The 15,706-nt window shown below is 39.2% G+C and overlaps 1 protein-coding gene across 1 annotated transcript in view; it reads left to right on the top strand.

Moving 5' to 3' along the window:
* The window catches only part of CCDC93 (coiled-coil domain containing 93), an 80,451-nt gene that overhangs the window by 4,814 nt on the left and 59,931 nt on the right, over positions 1-15,706 (top strand). The window contains exons 3-6 of the mRNA XM_006921431.3: positions 978-1,072; positions 8,489-8,600; positions 12,648-12,746; positions 13,549-13,605. Coding sequence (XP_006921493.1) covers positions 978-1,072; positions 8,489-8,600; positions 12,648-12,746; positions 13,549-13,605 — 363 coding nt within the window. The remainder of the gene's footprint in view (positions 1-977; positions 1,073-8,488; positions 8,601-12,647; positions 12,747-13,548; positions 13,606-15,706) is intronic.

The raw sequence follows: 15,706 nt of genomic DNA on the forward strand, positions 1-15,706 counted from the left end.
GTACTAAAAGGGCCCAACCTCTATCTTATAGAGAAGAGAGACAAACCAACATTCATAGAATAAATGGCATGGTACAGTAAGTATTACAGTGAACTGTGCACAGAACTGAAGCATCCAAATCAGATAGAGTAGGACAGGAAAGCTTACTGGTAGAAGAAAGTGTGGAGTGCTCCAGTGGGCCACAGCCCTGGCTGCACATAACAGAATCACTATGGTTTGTTTTAGAATATCTAGGCCCTACCCAATGAAATTCTCAGTTAGGTCTGGACTGGGCTCTGGAATCTCTTATGTTATTAGGCATCTCACATGAGTCTACAGCAAAGCCAGGAACAGGATTCACTATTATTTTTTGTTTGTTTTTTAACATCAAACTGTGTCTGAAAAGGATTTTGTTTCAAAATGGATTTTTAGCCTTAGTATCATTTGCATCTCAAAGAAACCCTGTGAGAAAAGTAGAGCAGAGATTCCCATATCCATTATGTAGAGGAAAAAAATAAGATGTATGGAAATTAAGTAATGAGCCACAAAATGTCAGCCTTGCTACTCACATGTCTGGTACATGTAATTCCTCTGGAATCTGGCACTTGCCTGAAACTGGGTTAAGAGTTCTCTCGGCTGAGAATTAATGTCTGTCTCCTTCAGTATAAAGAGAATCTATGTACGACATGTATGACATTTAGTAATAAAAGTCAGTTTCTCAGTCATACTAGACACATTTCAAGTGCTTGGTAACCACATGTGGCTAGCAGCTACTCATTTGGTCAGTACAGATATAGAACATTTCCATCATTGCAGAAAATTATTCAACAGTGCTACTTTAGATGAATCTTAGTTGATGGAGGAAGGACATATATACTTTCTGTAAAAATATCTAATTTTGTATTTCCCGGAGTCTGTAAAAACTGTATTTTATCTACCTTCTACTTCTTACCTCTTTCCCAAACTAGGAGAAAACATATTTTCTTTATGTCTTACAGGTGGTAGGAGGAATGACTTGGTGCATAACCACTTGCAACTTTGACGTAGATGTTGATTTGCTCTTTCAAGAAAACTCTACAATAGGTCAAAAAATGTAAGTTGTTAAGGTTTGCCATGGAAGAGCCTAAAAAGGGAGAAGGGAGTAATTTTTGGTAAAAGCTAGACACTTTACATAATTTATTTTAATTTTCATTATAACTGGTATTATCACAGTTTTGTAGATAGAAAATGAGGCTGAAAGAAGCCAAGGTCATACAGGTAGCATACAAGAGTCCTTTAATGTTCAAGCTGTTTCTAACACTTTAAAAAATTTTTTCCCCAAGTTCTATTGAGATATAACCAACATATAACATTGTATTAGTTTAAAGTGTATAACAATGATTTTATATATGTATGGTTATGAAATGATTACCACAATAAGTTTAGTTAATGTCCATCCCCTCACATAGATACAGATTTTCTTATAAGAACTTTTAAGACCTACTCTCTTAGCCACTTTCAAATATACAATACAGATCATTAACTGTAGTCACCATGCTGTACATCACATCTTCAGGACTTATGTATCTTATCCCTGGAAGTTTATATCTTTTGACCACCTTTACCCATTTTGCCTACCCTCTATCCCCCATCTCTGACAAACACCAATTTGTTCTCTGTTTCTATGAGTTCAGTTAAATGAAATCATACAATATTTGTCTTTTGCTGTCTGATTTCACTTAGCATATGCCCACAAGATCCAACCATGTTGTCACATATGGCAGAGTTTTTTTCCTTTTTGTGGTTTAATAATATTCCTGTGTGTGTGTGTACACTACATTTTCTTTATAAGTTTATCTGTTGATGGACGTGTAGGTTGTTTCCATGTCTCGGCTTTGGTAAATAATGCCGCGATAACTGTGGGGATACAGGTATCTCTTCAAGTTAGTGATTTTGTTACCTTCTGTATACCCAGAGGTGTGATTGCTGGATGATACTGTAGTTCTATTTTAAATTTTTGGACAAATTTTCATACTGTTTTCCATAATGGCTGCACCAATTTACATTACCAACAACAGTGCAGTGTGCCCTTTTCTCTACATCCTCAGCAATATTTGTTATTTCTTGTCTTTTTAATGACAGCCATTCTAATGGGTATGAAGTTATTTATCTCATTGTGGTTTTCATTTGCATTTCTCTAATGATCAGTGATGTTCAGCACCTCTAATACTTTTTCTCAAAATTTCTAGTGACTACTTAGTGTATCTCTTTTCAATTTGAATTCAATTTGAACAGGGCGAGGAAAGGAGAATCTTTTCCTCCCAGTTGCCCCTGTGTAAGACAGAGCCTCACTTTACCTGCCATTGAGACTAGAGATTTTACCTGAGGGCACCCTGCCCAGTCTTCCATAGCTTGGTGATTTTGTTAGACTATTTGGAATCCCCAGTTCTGCTCCCAGCCCAGCCTCTGGGCAGCTGTGTAACTTTCAGATCCTTCATCTGTAATAAGAAGGATTTGTGATCTCAAATGTAACAGACTTTTTTTTTTGAAGCATTATTCTCCCCCAAGAAAAAACACTTCTAAGTGGATTAAAGATGGCCTATAAATATGCAAATGAAGCAGTAATCATAGAAAGGTGAAGCAAAGGCAAAAGCAAAGTGAAAGGAAAAAACAATGGAGATAAAAGGTGGGGTGGGGATAAGGCTACTACATGTGTGATGGACCGCAAAATGCCTTGTTTTCCCAAGGGTGGACCACAGATTTGGCTCTGACCTTTCTAGAAGCCAACAAAAAGACAAAAACATGATAAATGGCCCAATTCAGAGTTTCTATACAGTAGAATAAAAATCAGTCCCTCAGAATTACCAAAATTTTTAATACTAAGACCAAAGGACAGCTCTGGGCTCCTCATTAGCAAGGACATATTGTTTAACACAGTGACACTGCGCTTATCAATGCCTAGTCATCAATGGCAGGGCTCTACATCCTTAACATCTGTTGTTCTGGGACTATAGTGTTGCATTCTGTGACCTGTAGTGAAAAGTCCTCCACTGGGAGGCAGTGCTGTGGATTCTAAGTGTATGGCTTTGCTGTCTTCTAGTAGAGTGAAATCCTGAGATAGATTTTTATTCTTTTTTGTTTATTTTTATTGTGTATGTGTTATATCCATGAAGTTAAAGAAAAAATTCAGATACTGCCAAAGAGAGCAATGTACAGCTGATGTCTCTCCCCCTTCTCATTCCACATCCCAGTTTTATTTTCTGGAAAGAAGCATCTTCAGCTGTGTAGGTTTTAGATTCTTTGGAGTGGTCACTTCTCCATTTCCAGCTGTGTATGTGCTGTGTTTCATTCACATCTAATGAAGAAATTAGCTCATCTGTACTATTCACTGTATCTCCTTCATTTTCTGGAATATGAAGCATGCATAGATTGTCTGTTTTTCCATGATCACTTGTATAATTTTAATCTACTTAAGCTTCTGTTTCTTGACTCATTAACATAAGATCGTTTCTCCTGGTTCCTAAGTATGTAGGGTAAACGTTTTAGTATCTCTGTTTTTACTTCTACCTTTCAGCCTCCATCTACTCTCATACCATTACTTTTAGAATGTTCAGGGAATATTTATAGTCTCTTCTGTGATAGCAATTAAATTGTTCATGCTTTATCTACAGGTATACTCTAAAAGTAAATCTATAAGTGTTTACAATAAGAACTAAAGATTGTGATGGAATCAGAAAAGGAAATGTAATCTTCTGTACCCTAATGATGCTGTTTAAAGAAGAATATTCAAAATATCACAGTCAAAAGGAATCTCTCTTCACTTATTCATTGACTCAGCAAGTTATTGAGCTCCTAGTTATGGGTTCGACATTGTTCTGGGTACTTTGGATACATTAAGGATTTCATGACAGATTAGATTTGGGGTGTGATTAAGTCAAGGATGATTGTGAGGTATTTGTCCTGAGCAAATGGAGGTGGTCTCTATGAGTCACCAAAATTTAGGCACACTGTACATAAGTTTGGGATCCATGGATACAGAAGGCTAACTGTAACAGGCAGATTTTCAACTGCATGGGATTTGGCACCCCTAACCCTAACCTCCACGTTGTTCAAAGCTAACTGTAATTTGCTTTATGTTTATGCAGCTTTTTTTGCTTTGAGTTTGAGCACCTTTTTATCTTGTTGATAAAGAAGCACATGGTTTTATCTGTAGCTAAGATAAGCCAGCTTCTTAATCAGTTTACTTACTAACATGAATTCACTGCCTTCTTGAGGACACACCTAATTGAAGCCTCTTCTGTTTCCAATTTGAGCTGATTGCTTCTTACCTCTGTGGCACTCTTGCATGCTAGGATTTTTTTCCGTTGCATTCTTTCTGGGCTATTACCATTTCTTAGATTCTACATATCTTTCCTTCCTAATTTCTTTTAAAGTTTTGCAGTGGTTCTTAGCCCATATTTCATCGTGGTATTCTTGGGGGTTATGATAAATTCCCATTAGTGACAATAGTCTTAATAGATATTGGAGCATAGTGTTTTTTATACAGATTCTCAATCCCTTATCCATATTTCTGAATTCTAAAAAGCACTGAAAAATTTTTTTTTTCTTTTTAAGTATGGATACAAATTTTATTTGGAAGCAAAATATGACCTAAGCTGACTTAAGGCTATTTATAGTCTTTATCCATCCCACTTATGTGAATATTCATAAGTTTTGCTGCAGAAATACTAATTTCTTTGATTTTAGGATGCTGCTCCAGATTTCACTGGGGTCCTACATAATATATAGTATACATCCCTTAGGTACACTAAAGTACAAATATGTAAAAAATAATGAATTCTGAAACATATCTGGCTCCAAAGGGCTTGGATAAGGGGTTGAAGATGTATCATTTTCTCTGGTAGGTACTTAATGTGTACCTTTTAAGTGCAGAGCTGTGAACTGTAATTGTGGGCAAAGCTGGGGACAGGTGTTTATATCACTAAAGACTCACCAGAGTAAAGACCCACCTTGAAGTACATCAGGCAGTTGAGTCTATGTTATCAGTAGGAGAAATGTCATAGCCACAGGGCACTGAATTATCCGAAACTCTTTTCTCTTTGGTTTCAGAATGCATTCTGTATTTGGAGTTCCTTTCCACAAAGTTTCTGGTTAGGTGCAATTTAGCCCAATACTGCTTTATGTTTTCAGTGTCTCAGTATATCTCAGTTTATGTGATGGGCAGCCAGGTGGCATTGTCAGAGGACATCGTCTATTGAGGACATGATTATCTTTTGGGCTGTCTTCTACATGTGCCCAACTGGGGCCTTCTTCTCCTTCTTGATCCTTCTTTCTGGAGGGCTCCATAAGCTTCTACCTTCCATCCAAGCCTGTCCTAAAGCCCTGTAACCACAGGGTTTTGAATCTGATCCATGCTCAGAGATCCATAAATGAGATTTTAGGTATATAACTGAGTTCATCTCAGCAACACATTTATTAGGCACCTGTGTGCAGAGTACTTGCACATGCTTTTTTACAATAACCTTTGAATAGGCAGGACTGGGGTTGTCCCTCATTTATGATGGAAAATTGGAGCAGAGGGACTGGGGTAGTTGCCAGAGTCCCAGAGTAGGTGATGGAACTGAAATTTAGACCCACATTAAATCCACTCTCTTTCAAACTGTTTGCAGTGGAGGAAGAAACTGTACTGAACACTCTTAAAAACCAAAGGAATCAAACTAATCACCTGTAATGATAAGTGGGCATATTAAAATCTTAGACTAGGAAACCTGCCTGGCGACCTTTGCAGTTGTCATTTTCTTTGATTTCTGGAAAGTCAGGGGATCCACCCTGAGATCCAGGGAGAAAGAAGCCAGGTGGAGACTGGTAGGTTTCTGTAAGAGGTCTTCCTGATTTTTGTCCCCTGCCTGCCAATATTTCCCCCACATCCTCATCCCCTGCACTGTTAAGTATCTTCAGCTGCTTCCATACACTGCTGAGACTGTTCAGACTTGGCAGTCATTTCTGGGAGGCAAGTTTAAGAGGAGGTTTAAGAGGGTCATAAACCCTGAGATGACCTGCAACATCCTTTCCTCAGGGCCTTTATGAACTGGAAGAGTAGGCTGTCTCTAAGTAGTGGCCATGGAGAAGCGTGTCTGAATGTAGAGGGTTGGGCTGGTTGGTGTTGAAAGTCCCAGCCTCAGTCTCGTTTTTAAGCTACTCAGTGGTTGTAGGCAATCAGTACTCTGTGCAAATCTATAGATCTGTAGCCACTAGAGGGAGCTTTGCTCCTAACGAACCAAAACTGCGAGAAAAGAGAGGTGGTCCCTGCATGTATAAATAGTTAAGACCTGCCCTGACCAAGGACACAAAGCTGGGCTTGGTAATCATCTTCATGTGCTAAGCTTGGAGTTTGGGGAGCAGGACCAGTTGAGCACCCATCTCCCCACAAGCTTCGAAGAAGTTAAGAAACAAGGCATAGGAGTCTGACAGAGATGAAAATAAATAAAGCTTATCAGAGGTAGAGCCTTAGGTATGTTGCCAAATGGCTTTGTTAATACTTTACTCCATACTATCCAATTCAGGCCCCAGGAAGAGCTGGACAACCACAGGCTTCCCCACTGAGTCAGGGCACACATCTCCTGGTAGAAAAGATGCATGTGACCTATAGACAGGCTGCTGAGAAAGGAGGGACTGCAGGAGTGCCTGAGAGCCACATGACAATTTTCTTTGATATTTCAGACTTTTTGAATAAATCATACCTCCCCCTTTTGGGGGTGAAAATGTTCTCCCATGTGCTTCCATCCTAGAAGGTGGATATTTCTGTCTTATGTGAATATGTATCGTAGAGTATCAGTCTTCCCCTCTCCGTATTCTTGTCTCTTAACATATTGGATCTGACATTGATATTATGATTAGTGGCGCTGGGGGGTGTGACTATTTTCTTCCTCAGTTTTAACCTTGGTTCCACCTTGTATAGTTACTTTTTGTATGTATGTGTAGTTTCCTAGTGTGTTTTCCGGGCACCATTTTCTGGGGAGATGTTTAGCTTTTGTCTCTAGGTAACTTTGTTTCTGCAAAGATGGAGGGGATGAAACCCACTAAGGAAACATAAATAAGACAATAATTGCTTTTACTCAGGCCTAAGTTAGATGTTAGTCTTAAGGGTATCTATCTCCTGGGAAAGATTTTGAAATAGTGGAAAGATAAAGGTGTACAAGATTTCTTTGAACAAGGAACACTTTTGGTAACCCAAAACTTACTGAATTTGAAGCATCTCATAAGACCTGCTGATGTTGTTCACCAGGGCCATCATCGATTAGCAAATAGTCCTACTCTTGTAAACAAAGCCACAGTAGCTGTTATAATGGGCTAAGACTTCTTTTAAGGGTCTTAGATGGGAATATAACCTAAACTACCCATGTAGGCTGAGCCAGAAGCCCTTATTTCTCCATATGGCCCTAGAGGGCCATACCTTATGAAGGTTTCTCAAGGTTCCTGGTCTGTGTGCCGTGGCTTTGAGGTTTAGCAGAACCACTAAATAATTTCTTTTTCTCTCTTGAATCTGATCCAATTAATATATAAGAAACAGGAACTAGACTGTTAGAAATCAACTATCAGTTGCTTAGAGAAGGAGGCTTAAATTTGTGATGAAATGGACTTGCACACAAGTCTCTCTCTCACTCCTGCCATAAAACTGTCCCATCCATGCCTGGATTGAGGTGAAAAACCTCTGTAGCAGGGGGAGGAAGCTTACCTCCTGACTGAGATAGAAGAATGCTCTGGGACCTTGGGGAATCCGATTCCTCTCCTCCAACTCCCAGCCCATTTAGGAGGAAGACGGAGGCAAGTTGTTGGCAAGAGATCAGTGTCCCTCATAAGAAGTGCAGAATTTCTCCTCTCTGGAAAAAAGAGTGAGGACACATGGTTCCCCCAATCTAGGATTGATTTTAGAGAATCAGAAAATTAAAGGCTATTTTTTATTTTCAAAATACTTTTTACCAGGGTAGAGAACTCCAAAATTTTTTTTGAGCTTGAGGCCCCATGTTTTGTCTTAATATCATAGACATCTGGATCAAAGTTTGGTAATTATTTCTTGCCTGAATGACATTTAGAACAATTATTTTTTAATGTGTAACCTAGTGGTTCCCAGACTTTTGGAAAAAGTAAGTCAGAAAAATAAAATGTAAAAGAATATAGGACACTGATAATTTTTATTTTACCATATAAATATGTTAAAAAATGACTATTACCTTAACTTACCACCATCATTTCATAAGGAAACAAAATATTTTAATATAGAAAAATTAGATAGGACAGCCTTATAATTAAGGATCAAGGCAGTTTTGTGGCCTTGAGCACACACGTGCGCACATACATACACATCTAAATTATGCTTATTTTTCTAATTTTGCAGTCAGCCAGGAGAAACTTGGTCTAGGTCTGTCATTGAGAAGCCCCAGATTTTTCTGGGATGCTTTCCAGACTTGAGAAATGTCTTAAGGGCCACTTTGTGATTCTCACTCTTTGCTTGTTGTTTTTTTCCAAACAGAGCTCTCTCGGAAAAAATTGTCTCAGTCCTGCCAAGGATGAAGTGTCCACACCAGCTGGAGCCTCACCAGATCCAGGGGATGGATTTTATTCATATATTTCCTGTTGTTCAGGTGAGAGCTTCTGTGTGGTTTCTTATCCTCTGAATATCAAATTCCTGTAATGGTTCTGGCACCTGGGCCATCTAGCCTAGATCCTGGATCTAATGAGTATGGTATGGATTTGGTGGCAGCAGAACATGGTGACGTTCCCTGATGTCATCCTCAAAAGGTCACTGGTATTCCACCTCCCCTAGTTTGACACTGTCACCTGATCTTTGAATGTTTCCATTAGTTGCTTTTCATTGCACTTTTGGTATAGAACTCCGCAGACCTTCATGCTCTGGTCCCTTGCAACCTATCCAGCCTCATTCCTTGCTTTTCTTTATTCTTTCTCTTCTAGTCCCTTTGACTTTCAGATTTTCTCATGGTTGTTATGCTTCCTTTTGTCCTGGGGCCTTTCCCTCAGATGGAAAGCTCTTTCCTTCTCTCCTTATGTATTTAATTTATATTCATTCTTCAGACCTTAGTTCCACCAAGCATCCTCAAGAAAGCTTCTGCTGACCTCTTAACGTAGAATCCTTTGCTATATCCACTTGTATGGCCACATTCCCTTTCTTCCCAAGACTGTTCCTTAATTGCAGTTTGTATCATGTATATTCAAGTGTGTGGTTAGTTATCTGTCTCTCCCATCAGACTGTAAGCTTTCTCAGGGCATGCACCGTGACTGTCTTGCTCACTATTGAGTCTCTAACACCTCATAGAATGTCTGGCACATTGTAGGCATTCAGTCCTTATTTGATGACTGACTGTCTGATGGAGACTTATCTTCACCCCAGCTTTTCCCCAAGGCTCTTAATCAAAGTGGTTCATGCTGAACAGCTCCCTGTATTCTGCACATTCTTGTGTGTGTCCACTCCAGGCACCTGGAAAAGAGGAAGAGCAAAGGCACTCACCTTTTTGTTGCCTGTTGTATGAACAGTATTTTGCATCTGATCCTAATAGAGACTTTGAAGCATTTATTGTAATTCCCGTCTTAACATCTAAGGAAAGTGAGACTCAGAGAGGGTAATTGATTTGCTTAAAGGCATAGAACTAGTGAGTGGAAAAGCAGAGGTTCCAGTCTGAACTCCCTGTCTTCAAGCCTTGTACTTTTCCCACTCCATCATTCATGCAGCCACCAATGAGAAAGGTGTGCTGCCCTTGCTAGAAAAGTGTTTTAGTTCCGTGTCAAGATTATATAGTGTAAGGCTTAAGGAGACTTCCTGGGTTCGAATCTTGGCTCTGTTCTGGGATCTTGGGCAAATTACTTAATTCCTCGTCTGTTAAATAGAAATAATAGTACCTATCTGATAGGATGAGAATTAAGTTAATATATGTAAAGCATTTAGCTGAAGGACTGGCACATTTTAATAAGTGCTATATAAATATTATGTAGCTGTTTCTGTTGTTGTTACTATTATCGAGATCTTCCCTGCGTTAGACTTCAAATCAAATACCATGAAATTTTTAAATTTGAAGCTAAGACTTTTTTTACTCATTTGATTTATACCTTTGTTAGACTTTCTGTCTCTAACTCAGGGAAATGGTACCTAATCCTTTTTGTGAAAACAGGAAGTAGGGACCTTGTGCTATTATTACTGAAACTTCCAACACTATCACACTGTACAGTAGATGCCTTTTCTGTGAAAGCCTGGATGTCTAGTGAATAGACCTTACGCAACTCTGTGATGGAACTTTGAGGACAAAAATATCTAGTACAAATATGAGAAGAGGGTGAAAGGGAAGTGATCTTCTGTAGTTAGATTGGGCATTTTGAGTGTTGTGATTTTTCTGTTGTGAGGAGAATGTGGAGGGCTTCCTGTCTGGGTGTGAGAGCCTAGGCTAGTGATTACCAGATTTCTTAATTTCGTGGACTTTTGAAATTTTAAAGGATTTTGAAATTTGCCAGACAAGGACATTTTTAGAAGTAACAACTATCTTGCTTTCTCTATCATTTTCTAAAAGAAAAGCCCTTTAACCCTCAATCTCAGATTAAAGGACAGTCCTTCAGATTTACTACCTTTAGTATTACAAAAACTCACCACATGCTTGTAGTTTTTTCCAGTTTTGCTGGAGACTGGTAAAAGAAGTCATATCAGCAATTGGGAACCATTGAACTAGTTGTCTTATGTGATTCTAGAGGCTCACCATCCACATTCGCACCATTTAGCAAAGCTGTAGTAACACTCTCTGCCAGCCAAGAGAAAAACAATGTAACTTCTAGCCACTGGAAGTTCTTGGTCACATCTTTTTCTTCCCTGCTGGACATGTGAATCCTGCGAATGTAGGTATTTTTTCCTAATGCTAGGGACCTGTTGCAGCGCGTGGCCATTCAGGAGGTTCCCTCCACAGCCCTTGGTGCTAGGGGCTCCAAAATACAGCAATTGATTCTCTTAAGGGAATCCTATGACTCAACAGGCTTTACTTCACTAATCTGATCACACTTTCGAGGATCCAGCCAAGCAATAACTCAGTGTAGATCTGATAAACAGAGGCAGATCTGAACAGGAAAACAGTATGAAAGGCTATGAACTGAATCTCCCCGTTCAAAGGAAAGCAGGGCAAAATTGAGTTGAGCAAGAGTCAGCCTCCTTACTTGTCCTGGGCCATGGTGTTGTGTAGGGGTGCCCATGAGGAGCTAGAGTAGTTCTGATTGCTGTCTGACTTTCTGCCCCTGCTTCTAGATTTTATTCTGTGCCAGAGGCCATTGTTTGGAGGTGGGGTGGAGTGGAATGATGGAAATAAAATAGAAGATGCAAACAACAAAAGAATATTCCTCTTGTAGTTATTTGCAGCTACGCCTATTCTGGGTAACTCCCTAATCATTTACTTCCTAAATGTGTACTTTTCTTGAGTTGGCTCTCTCAGTGAGCAAGCTTTCTTTCTGTTCTTGTAGGACCACCGTTTTATGTGTCACACGTCTACTTCCCTAGATAATAGCTTCAAGTGTGGCTGTGCTCTCAGGGAAACAAAGCTACTGTCCAAAAACTGCTTTTGAGATGTAATAGCTCTCTCTGGAGAGAGAATGGGAACCCTGATAGATGGCATCCCCCTCCATAATGTTCTTCAGTAATAAGGGGGATGAATGAAAAACCAAGGAGGAGAAGCAAGGGCTCTTTTTTTTTTTTTTTTGGCTCTTTGCATTCTCACTCAGAGCACTTCGATCTTCCACAGGTTATGGGATGTAGTTGTGTGTATGTGTGTGTTTTAATTAACTGGAGTTTTAGGTAGGGAGAAATGAAAAGCAGCTACTCCTGCATGTCAGCCTGGTGGAACTGGGAAACATTTAATAAAACCCATGTGTCCAGTCTTCTGGTGTGGAAGAACCTCCAGTTGTGACGTACAGCTTTGTGGCTTGCTAGCTATGGATCAATGGGCAAATTACAGACTCTCTGAGCGTCATGTTCTGTAAAACACACCCAGTACCAACTGCCTTATAATGTGTGGATTGAGAGAGGGAATGCTGTGAGTGCCAAACTAACATGAAGCCTAGGGCTGTGTACTCAGTACAGTACCCTGTTCTCAAATCTGAATATTTGCAGGATTTCATCTTTCAAATGAGGTACTATACTAGGTGTTCTCTGTGGTTTTTCCCCTTTTCTGGTCTGTGCTGCGAACAGCACAAGAAAAAGTTTTATTAAGATCTGCCTAGAACCAGATGGTCGTAGGAAATAGCTACATTTGTGTTCTGCTTCAGGTATTTACAAAACACTCTAGTACTTGTGATTTCATTTACAAAACACTCTAGTACTTGTGATTTCATTTGCTTCCACAGCAGCACTGTGAGGTGAAAGAAACTGATATTCTTAACTCTACACAGAAAGGGAAACTGAGCCCTCAGGATCTGAAGTGAGGCTTTAAAGCTTTTGCACAGCTACTCAGCTCTAGATCCCACTGGATCTTAGCATCTCAGATGCCTAGCCAGTGGCTTCGCCTGTAGGACAGTACGTGTTGATAGTGTTTCATTACCTGGTCAATTTAAGTACAGTGATTCCGGTTCATGAGTTGTGCCATCTCTGAGCTGGCCTTCACCACGGTGGTATTTCATCCCTACTCACGTTTCCTAATTTTCTTCCCTAGTGGCTGGTGAAACGAGCTATAGAAACAAAAGAAGAGATGGGTGACTACATCCGTTCCTACTCTATATCCCAGTTCCAGAAAACCTACAGTCTCCCTGAGGTCAGTTTTCTACTTTTCTTGTCTACTTAAAGACGAGTGCACACTTAGAGACTCCCTAGGAAGGAGCACAGAAAACTCAGGTTCTGCTACGTGTCCACGCCACTGTGTGGAATCTCTGCCTCTACCTTGTCAGCATTGAAACCAGGCCTCCTGGTTTATTAGAACTGCTTCTTTAAATGGGCACTGAGTGTAAAGCCCTACAGTTTTGTCCTTTTCTCCCAATTTTGATATTGGTCCAGAACTTTTACTAAATTAGAAGAGCACAAGTATATTTCTGTATCATATAAAGCTTTTTGAGAGACAACCTGCCTATGACATTCCTACAGTAATAGTAACAGTAATAATAATCACAACAGCAACAACAACAATAGCTGTTAACTATCGGATTCTTACTACAGTCCAGTCCCAGTGTATCACATGCCTTCTACTCTTTAATCCTGTGGATGTCTCCCTGAGATTAATAGTGTCATCCCATCTTACAGATAGAGAAACTGAGGCTTAGCAGTTAGGTAACTTGCCTGCGGTTTCAGAGTTCATAAGGATTTGAAACAAGAACACCTGTTTTCACCACTATACTCTATGGTTCCCTTTTTTCTTAATTAGTTGTAGGGATCTGTTTTGGAGTCATCTGCAGAGACCCTAGCTTTTCCCATGCAGGATATATTCCAATTTGTTAGAAAACTGAGACTTCTTTAAGCAAATTTGTGACAAGAAGTCAGTTTATAAGACAGACTTCCCAGCAGCCCAGTTGAGCTTCAGTTTTCACAAAGGATTTGTTTAATCTCTGTATTTTGTCTTACAGGACGATGACTTCATAAAGAGAAAAGAAAAGGCCATCAAGACGGTTGTTGACCTCTCTGTAAGTTCCCCTGTCCTTCTGTAAAAGAAGAGTGTAGGTTCACAGCCCTCAAAAAGCACTTTGATTCAAATCACAAAACCTTGCTTCCTGAGGTTTCTGTCTGCTGGGATTGTCCAGGAGGGACGCTCTGCCTGCCTCAAGTATCACATATCTAGACGCCACCATTCACGGGTAGAACTGGCCACAACCACCACCTTCTGTTTCTCTTTGTTCTAGTTTTAACACCCAGAACCCTTTCTCATTTGTGCCAGTGGCAGATTTAAACTTTGAATAGCTGCAAAAAGCAGGTGATGAACTGGAGATGCTAAATTGAAGTTACCACCCCCATGGTGGCTTTAAAGAGGCAGAATAGCTTCTGAGCTTTATGTGGGAAATTCTGGGATGGCTTATGTCATTATACACAATGTATCTTAACTGTGGAACCTACACACATGTGCCCACTTCCCCAGTGCAAGGGGCAGAGGAGAGCTTTGGGCCTTTTCAAAACATTCTGGGCCAGAGCCCAGCAGAACTTTGTCAGCCTAGTCCCCACATCACCCCCCAGCCTTCCTACCTGAGCTGATGGGAATGAAGCCTCAATGCCTGGGTGTAAATTCTCTTCCAAAAATAATGCATAGTATTATTTTGCATGTTTTTTTACTTTAAGAGTAAGTGTTTGATCTCCCCAGGTGATTACAAATAACAATTATTTGATAATGAAAGACATGAAGTGCTTGTTTAAAATAAAAAAGACGTCTTTCTCATTTTAGAGTTGTAATTTGTATCTTTTCCTTAATTCCGTTTTAGAAATGGAAGAGTGGAAAACCTTTAAGATAGTTACACCTTGAAACCAGAAACTGTTTTCAGATTTGGTGGCAATATTAAATAATAAGAAAAAGAGCACATGGTATGACAACAAGTAATTTTTTTTCCTGGTTATGATAGATGTTCAGTTTAGAACTTCAAAGTTTTTTTGTTTTGTTTTGTTTTGTCTTTTGTTTTTTAACATTGAGAGATACAAGGAAAGAAAATCAACTTTAATCTTAAAACACAGAAGCAGCCACTTTTGATGCTTGGACATATTTCTTCTGTTTTTAATGTGCATTTTAATACTAAATTAGAATTATACTTTAAATATAATTTTGTAGAGTTTTTTCCGCACAGCAATATAGTCTTTTGTATGCTATTAAAGATTCCGCCTAATAGCATTTGTCTTAACAAATAATAACCAGCTAGTTGGATATGCTGTTACTTTCCTTTATTTTAAATGTTTCATTTCTGGAAAAATAGGAGAACCAGGTAACAGCTTTACTTCTGATACAGGGAGCTGGGGATCCAGGGGCAGGAGAAGGGAAATTCTCTTTGAATTTTGTATTAAGTTTGTGTATTACCTATTCAAAAACAATAAATACAAGTAAAATGTTTGTAATGCTTTACCGAATACCTTTATATGTAAATCTCACTCTGAGCCCTGGGTAGAGAGTAAGAAAACATTACACTTTTCATCTGTATCACCCAGAATAAAAGGCTATTGTAGCTGTCGATCATCCTATCATTGAAACAGGACCTGGCATCTCTATACCTATTAATTTCAGGCCTCTAGAGATACATTATTTCTCCTTTTCATTTGTAATGGAGTTTTTCTTTAAAAAAAAATTCCTCTTCTACTTGGTAATGTGACTGCATAGAATTTAAGGTGATAATGATAATGACAAACACATAGTGCCCAGACATTGTTCTGAACATTTATATATAGTTCATCTAGTCCTCTCAACTACCCTAGTAGTTTTGTGTGTGTGTGTGTGTGTGTGTGTGTGTGTGTGTGTGTGTGTTTGTTTTTTTTACAGGTAAGGAAACTAAGGCACAAATAGGTTAGGTTATATAAGTTGCCCAGGGTCACATGGGTAATGATGGAGCCAGGATGCAAACATAGTCTTGTAATTACTACGCTGTGAGCCTCTAGGTAAAAAAAATTGCAGCTGATTAGAAAATAATATCAGGATAAAAGAAGATGGAAAGAAACTCTCCCAGTCTTTTTGATAATAGTTCATATTGCTTAGTTTATTTCCTTTTTAATGTATGAACTAACTCGTCAGTGGACTGACAGTACATTTTTAGTAGG

The sequence above is a fragment of the Pteropus alecto genome, unplaced genomic scaffold (assembly GCF_000325575.1).
Source record: "Pteropus alecto unplaced genomic scaffold, ASM32557v1 scaffold3, whole genome shotgun sequence".
Lineage (NCBI taxonomy): Eukaryota > Metazoa > Chordata > Mammalia > Chiroptera > Pteropodidae > Pteropus > Pteropus alecto.